The sequence below is a fragment of the Pteropus alecto genome, unplaced genomic scaffold (assembly GCF_000325575.1).
Source record: "Pteropus alecto unplaced genomic scaffold, ASM32557v1 scaffold98, whole genome shotgun sequence".
Taxonomy (NCBI): Eukaryota; Metazoa; Chordata; class Mammalia; order Chiroptera; family Pteropodidae; genus Pteropus; species Pteropus alecto.
In genome coordinates this window covers 15,411,284-15,425,075 of record NW_006443570.1, presented here as the reverse complement: position 1 = coordinate 15,425,075, position 13,792 = coordinate 15,411,284, and the positions used below count along the sequence as shown (strand labels likewise).

Here is a 13,792-nt window from a genome sequence, read left to right as displayed (position 1 = left end):
CTGAATGTGATAGTTAGGAGATGAAAGTGGACAGGTAGAATAGAAGGAACATAAAAGAATTTTAGAGGAACAGTAGAATTTTATTGAGGAATGCATTTCCTTTGGTCGGTCATTGTCTCAGTGACTGGCAGTAGTCTTTTGTCTCAGAGCAAAGTTTTCTAAACATAATCATATAATTTGATCTCCTCATCTTTTAATTAGACTGACTTTTCCCTATTTCCTTTCTTGTTTTAATGTGATAATCCGTGGAAATTGCCTTTTTTATCACCAGAACATATACTTTTTTTTTCAGAACATATACTTTTTTAGCTGCATTATACACTTGGTTTGATTTCTAACTGCCTACTATAATAACAACAGAATTCTAATTGTTCATTCTGTTCAGCATCCTTCTGTTCTCTTTCCTCCCTAATGTTTCTAATTCCTCTAATTCTTACCTTTTCTTCGACATTTCTTATCAACAGACCTTATTTACTTTTTTTGTTGTAACAGTAGGGTTTGACTGGCAGAAATGGTAAGTTGTATAGGGTATTTATTTTGGACAACTGGTAACAAAGATTTGGCATGTGTTGGCAGCAGTAGATGAAAACAGGCATTCGATCTTTTTGTATGACATTTTGATCCTTTATACTATAAGCAAGTCTATCAAGTGTATTGTTCATGGGAAGTAAAACATCTTTTCCCTGCATGTAAAGCACTGAAATGATGGACGGAATTATTATTTCACTAAATAATGACTTTTATTTTTAATTAAATCTCATGTTTGATGGTAGAGTTAGCAAACAAAAATTAAGTCAGAAAGAGCCTCATACATGCTATCATGTGGTAGGCGGACTAGATAATTCTTCCTGATTTGTTTTAATAACAGTAAAATGTTATATCCATAAATCATAATTAACCAACTGAGCCTTTGATTTTTCATCTTGAAATTTTTGTTAAATTATAGCTGAAGATGATTTCATTTGTGGCATTATTATCCTTAACATAATAATGAATATTGTTATAAGTGTATTATTTGATTAAAAAATCATATTCTCTAGATATGTATCTTCCAGGTAAAATCATATGCTGCAATAATCTGCAGACTATGCAGAGAATGTGGATATTAAAATTAACAGCTAAATGGTGGCATTGTTTCTTCCCTTGCTAACAAAAGGATAATCATACAACTCTTAATTTCTCAAACTTTTAGCAAGGGACTTTAGTAAGAACTAACAATGAATTGACATTTTTGAGAATCTTTTAAACATTAATTACTAAAGCTGCTCTCTCCCATCACATCTCATTTATACTTAGAGAATATTTATATGCAGCATTACCTTGTAATCTTTAGTAACAACTGGGAGCCTCACTTCAAAATGTGGTTTTAAATTCACTTGTACAGGGCCATAGTATAGGTTTTCTTTTGTTTATGTTTTTGGTTATTTGGGGGTATTTTTGCAAGAAAAAAGTGAATACCTTATCAACATTATAAATTATTTCTAACATAACAAATCTATAAACAATGAATGTTTATAAAGTAATTGATTCCCAGATGTGTAAGTCAGGATACAAGTTTACTTTCTTATATTCAGTAGCAATTTTTCATTTATCATACTGTCTTAAAGAAGGATACATCCGAAATACGTATTTCATTGACTCTAAGATTCCATTTATTATAAGATGCATTATTATTTTCTGTATTACCTAGAAAGAAGAAATACTTTCTATTAAACTGACGTGCCTCTGGTTATAAAATTTCAGAGATGTTAATGTGAAAAACTGCAAGTTAGTCCTGGTGAATTATGACAATATCACCACCTTCATTTTGCATAAGGCTTTGTAGAAAGAATTTATACATATGTCATCTGATTTCACCCTCAAACTAAAGCTAATCTGTGAGGTAGATTTAATTATTCCCAGTTTTCAGATGAAGAAACTGAATTTCAGAGATTATGTGGTGTCCCAACAGTATATAATAGGGAACGAGGATTTCAAGCTCAGATTTTCTTATTCCAGGATTCATGATATGGTTAATGGTGTTACCTCCCCCTCCCCCATACATGCACACCCACACACCTGTAAGGTTATGTGGCCTAGATTTTTATCCCCATTGCCTAATGTACATGTTTCATATTTAAACTTCACTGCTTTTTTAGCTGTTTATATGTCTTGATTCTATTGACAGCTCTGAGTACTATTAAAATAGTTAATGTTTTAATAGTAAATTATGTGTGACTTTCTGCTACTATATGAATTGTTTTAATTCTGGGTTGTCTGCCCAGTAGGAAGCTATATATGCCATCATTGGTGGTTTAATATATATTTTGAAAACAGCTTATCTGTTTTTAGCTGACTAAAATATTCAGGAATGGTTATGAGTTGAGAACTATGAAGTGATCCAGAGAAGATTAAGTATTTGTCTGTAGTTGTATTGTTCTTGATAAATCAAGTTCATATCTGCTTCTTTCCTAGGTGGTGGCTAATGCTGTAGCAGCATTATCTGAAATCAGTGAATCTCACCCAAACAGCAACTTACTTGATCTGAATCCACAGAACATTAATAAGCTGCTGACAGCCCTAAATGAGTGCACTGAATGGGGTCAGATATTCATCCTGGACTGCCTGTCTAATTACAACCCTAAGGATGACCGGGAGGCTCAGAGGTCAGTCCAGTTTTCTGGATAGTATCTGGGAGTCTTGATTGGTTTAATATATTCTAGTGTCTGTATTAGAATAGGGGTCTGTTAGGTTGAGGAAGAACAATGGCTTATGGGATAGATATTACTATCCCACAGTATTTTCTCACTGGATCTAGAAACATTTTAGGTAGTAGAGTAAACAATGCAAAAATAGCTCTTCCTAAGAGATGTGCGTTTTTCATTTCTTGTTTGAAAATGAAACAAAGAAGTACAGATATGCTTTGCTAAAATCTCCCTTACCAGGGTCTCACATCTCCCATTAGCACTTCCTGGCCACTTGACAAATAAAGGTTTTTGGGTGTCTTTCACTATAGTGACACACTTTTCATTCTATTAGATATATAGCAAGTGGCATGAGCTGAGCTATACCTATAATTCAGTACTAGAGAGAGTATGTTGGAGCCAGCAAAATATATGATGTCTTCCTTTAGCTATAGAAATCATGTCAGTTTGAATTTGGAGATTTTGGAAGACACACCTGGATTGTTCTGCTCAGGCGTTTACCATTGTAGTGTTGCAAATTTTCTGTGACTATCAGAAATTGACAACTAAATTTCATATACACATACATACATTTTAGTTTACAGAACTGGAATTATCACCCATTTTTATTGAGCATTTTGTGTATACGGCACCGTAGTAGGCCAAGTGCTTCTGAGGAAATGTTGGCTTTTCATTAGATAAGAACCTTCCTTGCCTGGCTGTTGTTCAAGCTGTTGTAAAGTAAGCGCTCTTCATTTGTCTGGGCAGTCGTTCCCTCTAGACTTAGCTAAATTTCACTCTGATAATTTCTTTCCATCATTGAAAGTACAACTATTTTCTGCAAAGAACTTTAAGTAGAATTTATTTTCTGTCAGTCATTGATCAGTCATTGACATCTCACACTTATTCATTCACTCAGGAATCATTTATGGAGCCCATGTTGTATGCTAGGTACTATTCTAGGCCTTGAGGATAAGCAATGGACAGACAAATCATAGCCCTCATGAAACACTTATTTTGAGGTATAGAGCAGAAATATATGTAATACATATGTGTAATATGTAATATGTCAAATGATGATAAGTGCTAAAGAGAAAGATAAAGTAGGGAAGAGATCTAAGAAATTCTAGGCATTTGGAGATGAGTTGTATTTTATAAAAGGGTACTCAGGGAAGGCCTTACTGAGAAGTTGGCATTTGTGTAAAGACGTGTAAAGACCTGAAGGAGGTCAGGGAGTTAGCCAAGCAGATATAGAAGGGAGGGAGAGAAACACAGCCTAGTTATCTTGTATTCTTAACTGAATATAGTCAGTAGCCACTTACATTGCTCAAGAACTATTGAAATTAGGTTAAGTTCTGAAGAATCCTCTACAGATAATACTAAAGATTACATGAGGCATCTAAGTGTAGGTAGCAGGGATTAGGAGAAGGGGAAGAGGTTGGGAGAATATTGTAATGGTGTACTGTTTAAAAACAGGCAAAAACCCTTTTAGAGATTCTTTTATTATCCTGAAGGCAAGGGGTACCGTGGTTTTCCCTGTCAACCCACCTCTTCCTGCATCTTAACAGTGAAACCTTCAGTCACAGTTGGTTGCTATCTCTCACTATGAAAATAACTCTCAGAATGCTTAATTTGACTTCCTGTAGGTTAAGGAGAAATGGGCTGTGAGGCAGGGAGCCCTTACATAATATGGGGAGACAGAGAGGACTGTAAAACTGGAAGGTAAATGGTGTGAGCTTCAAGTTTTTTGGGTATTGAGTAGTTTCCTTCCAGTTTGAACATCCCTTATTGCTGATTTCCTAGAGTCTTCTTACGTCCCTGCTTTGCCTGTAGTGTGCTGGAATGAGGCTTCTGCAGTGTTGGATCCCAATTTTACCTACGCATGGAGCTTTGACTTTTCTAACTGATTCTCTAATTTCTTGATACTTGGGCCATGGGACTCTGACACATTGCCATATAAACTGGATTGAACAAAGAAATTGTAATTCAAGATGTTGATTTTTCCTTTTCTGCCCTCAGCATCTGTGAGCGGGTTACTCCCCGCCTATCTCATGCCAACTCAGCAGTGGTGCTTTCAGCAGTAAAAGTTCTAATGAAATTTCTGGAGTTGTTACCCAAGGACTCTGACTACTACAATATGCTACTGAAGAAGTTGGCCCCTCCACTTGTCACTTTGCTCTCTGGGGAGCCAGAGGTGCAGTACGTTGCCCTGAGGAACATCAACCTAATTGTCCAGAAAAGGTTGGGAAAAAATGAATTGGTGATTAGAGTGTTTGTAATTTTAAATTAAACTTAATAATATCACTATTAAAGAGGCCAGTGTTGAGCTCTTTTTAGTGTTCAGAAATGAAAATGTTGTATGGCAGAGCAACTTGCCCCACGATCAGGAGGCTAACAGTTGATTTTGGAGTATTCCTATAATAAATGCGTGTTGTTCCTCTGTAATTCGATTTGTTTTTCTCAAGGATCTCTTAATAGCATACTAGCTAGCACCTACTTAATATGGTTCAGTCGTAGTTTAGAGCAAGATTGCTGTTCTTCAGCAATTCTTGACAACATGTACCCTTACCCTTTAAAGTGATAAAAAGTCTGCTAAATTGAACTGATAAGAATAAAGGGGTGTAGGGGAAGTTTGTGTGTTTGTTTTCTTCCTCTGGTGGGGAGGGGTAGAATGGGAGGAGAGCAGAGAGGTGTAGATTAGATATTAATACATACTCAGAAGGATATATCCATATATGCCTCACCTTCCTTATCTTGTGTTTCTATGTATCACAGGCCTGAAATCTTGAAGCAGGAAATTAAAGTCTTCTTTGTGAAGTACAATGATCCCATCTATGTTAAACTTGAGAAGTTGGACATCATGATTCGTTTGGCATCCCAAGCCAACATTGCTCAGGTCAGACTTTAAGTGGACTCATGTTTATAATGACTTAGATCTTAAGGTCTAGCCTTCAGAAAAAGCTAGGCCATGAAATTACAATTTAAGAATCTTTAATGATTGTCCATGTCCTGGATTTTTAACAGGTTCTCGCAGAACTGAAGGAATATGCCACAGAGGTGGATGTTGACTTTGTTCGCAAAGCAGTGCGGGCCATTGGACGATGTGCCATCAAGGTGGAGGCAAGTGTCTGATGGTCGTTGTGATCATGTTATGGGATTCTAAGTGTTCTCTTTACTCCTTTCTTCAAAATACATTTTTTAAGTTTATCAAAATAATAAAGCACATAATTAAAATATTAAGGATTTTTAATGAAAAGTGGTTATCTTTAGTCCCTCTTCTCAGAGGGGAATATTTTAATCATGTTTCTGATTTTAGTTATTCTTTAGAGATATTTTCATACCTCTCTAAATAATATGCTTATGCCATTATTTACTGATTTACCAATTGTAGACATTGTTAACTTTCTCCTGTAAGATGAGCAGCTTAGTTCATATACCCTACCTTTTCTACTTCTTTCCTCTCCTGTTTTCCCATATACCATGAGGTTTTTTTGTTCCTGTGTTGATTATCTTTGTAAATTGAGAAAATACACCTGTATTTTTTGTTCTGTCAACTATAGGCTTGCAAAACTTACTATGCATATTATGACTAAATGTATAGGGCCAATATAGTGCAAATAATATTTTTTTGCAGACTTGTTTTTTATGGAGTTTCTATAATGGCCTTTTTTTTTTTTTTGCACTGCGTCTTCATTGCATTCCTATCTTCTTCTACCTTTGCAAGTATAATATCAAATCTGTAAACCTCTTTTTGTTCTACACCCTTTTTTCTTCCAGTTTCTTGTTGTCTTGCTGATTTTTTTTTTTTGCCCTCTGCACAGCCATCATTCCAATACAGCCTCTCTTCATTGCTCTTTTTACTGTTGCTACTCTTTTCATAGCATTCCTTTTTTGTGTGTGATTCTGATAGTTTCTTGAATCTTTGGGGATAAGAATTACAGTTTTTTCTTTTGTTTGAATTTAATTATCTGGACTATTATATAGTGATGGTTGCATGTCAATACACAGTTTTTAAGTGAGGTGTATACCATGCATATAGCAAAGTGCAGTCCATTTATATTTAACAATGAGATAACAGAAAAGTTGATTAGGACTTCTGTGCACATAGGCAGGGCTGTTAGCTGGCAGGTTTCTGCTTTAGGACAGGGAGGTGATCTTTACTTGGAAGTCCTCTTGAATTTAAGTCCTCTTGAACCCCTCTGTGGTCTTAGAAGGCAGATTCGTTTCTAGCTTGGTTATAGCCTTTCAGTAGGTATTTTGGGCTACAAGTTACATTGCACTTCTTTCTCAGTCTCCAGTCCTCCATTTGTTTCTCTCCACTCATAAATTTGTTAAAATTAGTGACGGCCTCTGTTCACTATGTTATTGTATATTCAGAGCTCCATATTCTTGCTACTTGACTATATACAATTCTGTGTAGAGGCAGAGGGTTGGACCGTATGACTTCTCAAGGATACTAAAATAATTCGTACAGTATGACCAGTACTTCATGGGAACAGAAGGAAACAGATTCTGTGTCAGAGAAGCATCTATGAAAGCCAAGCTCCTAATTTGCCTTTGTTTTTATTTAGGTTAGTACTGCTTCCTGAAGTTAAGTTAACATTGATAAATCATTTAGTAGACTAGTAGTTATACCAAGAAGTTAATCTTGGTTTCTACTCCTCGTTCTGCTAGTTCAGTTGCTTCAGATATTTCATTCACTTCTGTTGCTCCATTTTAGAAATAGGAAAGTCTGTTTATTGAATCTTGGTGCATTACATCTTTTTTCATCACCACACTTCACATACTTACCTTTTCTTTTTTCTTTTTTTTTTTTATGAAGGTATAGCCACCTGCTTACTGTTAACATAGACAATTTTCAGAGAGATTTTGGTAGTATAGGAGTCATTTTGTGCTTTGTCACTTCCAGACTGTCATTGTCTTATTGACCTCTCTGACAAAGCTCTAAAGAGTCATACAAAGTTACGTCCCATTCCAAAGTCATAAAAGATTTTCTATCCTTGGAATTACTAGAAAGTGTTCTCAAAGCACCTAAATCCCAGAGGTTATTACTGCTGTGTATTGTGACTAATTGAAAAGTTGTCCATAATCATCTGGAAAAGATAAGCTTATGATGGCTTTCACTTTTTGCTTTGACTTAAGGTGCCCTGGTGGGAGTATGTAAGGAATGAACTTTCTCAGTAAACTTAAGATCAGTCTTCAGGAGTCCTGCCTGTTATCTAGTGCTCTCTTTTACTGGTGATCTCAAGTTGCCTGGATTTGCCTTAGAACTTTTCCTAGAACTGTTTCAATCATGAAAGTTATGAGTTGGAAAGGATTGTCTAGTTCAAACAGTTACTGGGGCAGGAGAGGCACTGATGCTGTTTTTAATTAACGCATTTGTTGGACAAAGGGAAGAACTAGTGAGGGAATTGTAATAAATTTTCTGTATAGATTCTAAACTGAGCCGCTGCTTTCTTTCAGGGCGTCTTACCCCTTTTTTTAATGTATAGTTGGTTTCAAAGATATGATGAATGAGAAAAAAATGAATTTTAGTTTAGTGCTTAGCTAAGAGAACAGGGCCTGCTGGAAAGGTTAGGTGTCTTTAAGAGTTGCAGTTATATTTTTATCATGACTGTAAATACAGGCGTTCTATGTTGCTATAAGAATCTTTGGGTGAAGAAAATATATAATTTTGTTATATTAAGTTGATTAATATTAAGTTAAAGATTAAGCAGTAAGTTGTTGAGTCAATAAATAGCACTGAAAAAGCAATCCCAAGTACTTTTTTCCCCAGTAACTTTTGCCTATTTCTTTTTGTTTTTTAAATAGATTTTACTTCCCCTCCCCCCAGCTTTATTAAGGTACGATTGATAAATTAAAATTGTATACCCTTACATATATATACCTTTTTCCTTAAGGAGGAGATAAACAAACCTTGGCCTTTCTTAGTCTTTGACATAAAATCAAGTGATATTTGTTTGAGAGAGATTAAGACACTAAGCCAATACCATGAGTTCATCACTTTCTAATCTTCTTTGGTGTTTACCATTTCAAATCTTTATAGATCAAGATAAGAGATGGATTTGTGCCTCATCCCTTAATTTGAAAACAAACAAAAATTATATTTTTTCTTTTAGAAAAGCCATATGTGTTTACTACATAAAATCATAAAATAAGACAAGTTAAATGAAAATAGAACACTCCGCTTTCTCCTGTCCCCATTCCACCCTCCCAGAGATGATATGAACATGATTTTAAATCTTCGTTTTTATAGTCCTCTACACAGGTGTTTTTTTGTTTGGTTTTGTTTTTTACAAAAATGACATCATTCTATATAGGCCATTTACTTTATTAGTCTTTTTTTTTCTTTTTCATACATGGACATTTTTCCATGTTGCTGATAACATTTTACTTTGTTTTTAGTGGTTTGTAGACACAATATGTGATTGTTTCATAACTTATTTAGCCTTTCCCTTATTGTAGGACCTTAAAGTTGTTCCTGCTCTTTTTCCAAATAATGGTATAAGGAGAATTGTAGCCAAACCTATGATCTCTATTTGAAGAGAACATTTTTTTCATAATGCTTATTACCCATTTGAAATTGCTTGTTTATGTCCTGTGCCCCTTTTTCCAATGGGTTTATCTCTTCTATTTTTTTGAAAGTTCTTTATAATTAAAGATATTAATTCTTTATTTCATTAAAAGTTATTTTTCCGATTTGTTTTCTTTTTGATTTCATTTGACTTTCTGATACACAGAAGTTTACGTTTTCTTATGTAATGATCTCTATCATGTTTTTTCCTCAATAGTATCTTTAATAGCACACCTAGAACATTGTGCTTCACCTCAAAGTTATGTAAAATTCATCTTTATTTTCTACTTGTATGGCAATGATTTTTTTTTTACATTTAAAGATGTTTTTAATCAGTAATTAGAATAATTGGAAATAATTTTGGTGAAAGATGAGTGTAGGGATCAATCACCAGAATAATCCCTGGTGTTATGAAATGTTGTCTTTATCATATGCTGAATTTTATATCTATGGGCTTCTCTCTTTCTCTGGACTTTTTTGTGTGTACAATGATTGGATGTTTATTCTCGCTCTTGTGCCATAGTCTTTTATTGGTAGTAATTTTTTTTTTAATCGAAAGCAATATAGTTGCAATGACTGTTTGCTGGAAAATTACAGTTTCAGACTTAAATGTTTTTTGATATTCATGCATTATGAGAAATGTCTTTTTGTTTGTCTTTATTATAATAATAATCCTAAGGGCTCACTAGATATTAGCTTTATACCAAACCCCGTGGTAAGCACTTTATTTGTATTATCTAATTTATGATAATATAATTCTTAACAGCAGCCTATATCTTACATACTTTGTAACTTATCACAACATGTATTTTTAACTTTTTTCAACTTTTTTGCTGTTGCGGTTACAGCACAGGAATTTCAAGCTGAAAATGAATAAAACAGAATCCAAAAATGGAAAAAATACATAAAAAATGGCAGAATCATTTCATGGTACAACAGAAACGTCATATATATATATGGCCTCATATGAATATCCTCCAAATGAAATTTAATTTTTATTAAATTGGTTGGAATGGTTTAAATTATTATAATATGTTTAAAAGATTTTATTACAGAAATTTTTAGGTCTATACTTAAGTAAAATTGACAAATGAACTCTCATTTACCTATCATCCATCTTGAACAAAAATCAGTATGTTGCTGATCCTGTTTTATCTTCTCCCCCTCTCCTTTTAAAACAGAGTGCAGTGCAATTGTATTTTAATGCATATCCCAGGTATGATTTTACTAGAGTGGTGCAGTGGGTATGTCTAATAGATAAGGTCCTTTACAAAAAAATATTGTCACAATACCATTACCATACCCAACAACTAATAGTAATTCTTAATCTCATTGAATACCCAGTCCACGTTCAATTTTCCCTAGTTGTGTCTAAATTTCTTTTTATAGTTGGCTTTTTCAAATCAAAGTCTAAACAAGATCTACATATCGCATTTGGTTAATGTGTCTTTTAAGTCTCTATTTATTTGGGTGCCATTTATTAAAGGGACTAGGTCATTAGGCTTGTAGAATTCCTCAGAGTCTAGATTGGCTGGTTGTATTTTAGTGTCATTTATTTCATTCCTCCATCCCCTTCATATAAATAGATCTGGAGGCTTAGTAATATTCACGTTCAGTGTTTTTGGCAAGAATACCTCTTAGGTGTTGCTTTGTACTTTCTCTTGCATCCTATCAGGAGGCATTTACTGGAGTGACCCATCATGGTAGATTGTAATATATGATAAATCAGTCCTTCATTTTTAGGATTTCTATTCTGGAGCCATTCTCTTTTTAAAAACTATGACATATAGTTTCAGTACATTAGTTTTGTCTCTCGTATTCTCCCATATTCCCTTCATTAATGAAAAGTTAATAGATTAAATTCTATTCTATAGATGAACTCTAGGCTGTGGAAAATTGCAGTTTACCTAAGGCCATAGTTATATAGCCCAAAAGATGGCAAATTTTTCTTAGAGTTTTTTAAGTCACAGATAACTTTGAAAATACAATGAAAGACCCTCTCCCTGGAGGGAAAAAAAAAAAAAAGCCATACGCACATGTGAAATTTGGCAATTTCATTTCAAGAGGTTTAAAGTTGCCTTCTGCTGTCTCCACTCATCCATGAACTCCAGACAAAGGCCTCCTGCCTTGGCTTATTCTATCATTCTTATTTTTCCCTCCTACCTTGACTTACTTTTCTCATTTTTATGTTCTTGGCTATCCAAGGTGATTCTTTTCATTTGAACTGAGTCATCTGTCAATATATTTTGTAGTGAGTAAAATTTGGGGTATATCTAGAATTTCTGTATATCTCCATTAGATAGCCCAGCCTCTTGTATAGCTTAGTCAAATTAAGTGCCCGATCTTTTAGTCTAGTTTAGTTGATGCACCTGTATGTTTCAAAATTTTTTTGATATTCAGGTATTTTTGGATAGATCATCTCACTTCTCATTTATTATGTTCCTCTTCACAGCAATCTGCAGAACGTTGTGTAAGCACATTGCTTGATCTCATCCAGACCAAAGTAAATTATGTGGTCCAAGAGGCGATTGTTGTCATCAGAGACATTTTCCGCAAGTACCCTAACAAGTATGTCCAAATGCTTCTACTCCTCTTCCTCAAATCATTTAGGAAATGTTTAAGTAAGGCATTTCGAAGTTGGCTAGATAAGACTTATTCTTTGTAATGGAACTGGTCATAATAGGATAATTAAAAATCAGAAACTTATAAGGTGGTTAGCACAGAGATTAAAACCTGATTTTTCACTCTGCTTTATTACTTTTAGGAGAATTGAAGCTCTGTCTGAATATGTACGTTGATGGGCATTTATTGAAGTTAACCAGGTTCTTGGATGGTAGTTACTATTAAATAGGATACTCACATATTCCAGGTTGTCTGAGTATGATACTAGTTCATGCATGTACCAGGCACAATTAATGCTTGTGTCCCTTTTCACTCTCAGCAGTGTCTGTTTAAATGATAAATTATTTGGTCATCCTATTGTAGAAACCAGGAAGGTGACACCTGCCCTGTTTACTTTGCATGTTACCTAGTACTTTGTAGAAAATTATAGACCAGGTTTCAATAAATTATCAGGGTCTCAGGCTTTTTCTGAAGTATTGTAGCGTCTCCCATGTATGTAGCTGCAAAATCTACATTATCACTCCACACATTTTTCACATTGAGGCCTCTTAGTTTATGAAGCAAAAATAAGTTTTTAGATTTGATTTTGAAAGCAAGCAATTAAGGAATATGAAAGAATGAAATAAGAACAGATCTCGTAAGCATCTTAAATATCATTTTGCCTTAAAATTATAGAGATATCTCGTGCTGAAGCTTCTGATTAGTCTTTAAAGATAGTGTTAAATGAAGCCACTTGCAGTAAGTTAGCTTAGTGGTGGATTAGAAAACTCAAAATTAGAAAAATTATTTTAGCTAAGTAGTGGTTTACTAAGCAATATATATATTTTTTAATATTAGAAACGGTACTTTTGGAAAAAGAACCATATACTTTTATCACTCTTCAGAAAAGAGGAATGTTGGGTTTCTAAACTTCCTAATCAAGGGTGGAGACGTATATCACAATATAATTGGTAGAGAAATGTGTTCATTTCTGGCTTATATTAGTAAGGGATTATAACAGTTTAATTTTAAGAAAGAGCTATTCAAAACTCGATTTAACTAGTGGAAATAGCGCAAAACGAGTGTACTATTTATTTGTTATATCTAATATACAGTGTCATTTTGATGTTTAAAACTACATTAACTAAGGATATGGATTCAACGTGGTAAAAGTGAGAGCTATAGAGCCTTAAAATTATAAATACTTGAATTATTTGTTTCTTTGGAGAAACAAATTATTAGCGCAGGTGCCTTGGGAAGAAAAAAAATAAAGATTTTTGTAAAAAGCAGAGACAGGTGGATTAAGAGACAGTTTCCATTTCTAGTCTGGATTCTGTAATTGTCTAACTCCATTCCTAAAAGTAGAGTGGGATTTCTGTTCCTCTGCCATGAAAGCAAAATGGAATAATAGATAAGAAAATTCTCTGATCTAGTTACAAGAGGGATTGTTAGAAATATAAGGTAGTGGTATTATCTTACACCACAGGTTAATTTTTCCTTGTGAAAAGAATGGTGAGCTTTTATAAAAGTTTAAGGTTTAGTTATTCAAACATAACTGAAGGGAAATTTAAGACATTTATAATCTTCCGGCTTAAAGCCTGTACATTCTCTTGACCAAAAAAAAACCCAAAAAAACCTATATTTTGGTGGTTTAGTTTAGGGTACCTTGTCTGTGGTTTTGCCTTTAGCCTTCATTGTTAAATGCAATTCTCAGTTTTGCCCTCAGTAACCATAGTTCATTTTGTTTTACCAGATATGAAAGTATCATTGCCACTCTGTGTGAGAACTTAGACTCCTTGGATGAGCCAGACGCTCGAGCAGCTATGATTTGGATTGTGGGAGAATATGCTGAGAGAATTGACAATGCAGATGAGTTACTAGAGAGCTTCCTGGAGGGTTTTCATGATGAAAGCACCCAGGTAAGTTCTCATCTGTATATGCTCTGTCATAGATC

General features: G+C 34.3%; 1 protein-coding gene across 3 annotated transcripts in view; it reads left to right on the top strand.

The window, feature by feature from the left end:
• The window catches only part of AP2B1 (adaptor related protein complex 2 subunit beta 1), a 105,925-nt gene that overhangs the window by 27,235 nt on the left and 64,898 nt on the right, over window positions 1-13,792 (top strand). For all 3 annotated transcript variants that reach the window (XM_006924947.3, XM_006924945.3, XM_015599159.2), the window contains exons 6-11: window positions 2,455-2,645; window positions 4,683-4,904; window positions 5,439-5,559; window positions 5,688-5,783; window positions 11,690-11,805; window positions 13,592-13,757. In XM_006924947.3, the coding sequence (XP_006925009.1) occupies window positions 2,455-2,645; window positions 4,683-4,904; window positions 5,439-5,559; window positions 5,688-5,783; window positions 11,690-11,805; window positions 13,592-13,757 (912 nt within the window). The remainder of the gene's footprint in view (window positions 1-2,454; window positions 2,646-4,682; window positions 4,905-5,438; window positions 5,560-5,687; window positions 5,784-11,689; window positions 11,806-13,591; window positions 13,758-13,792) is intronic.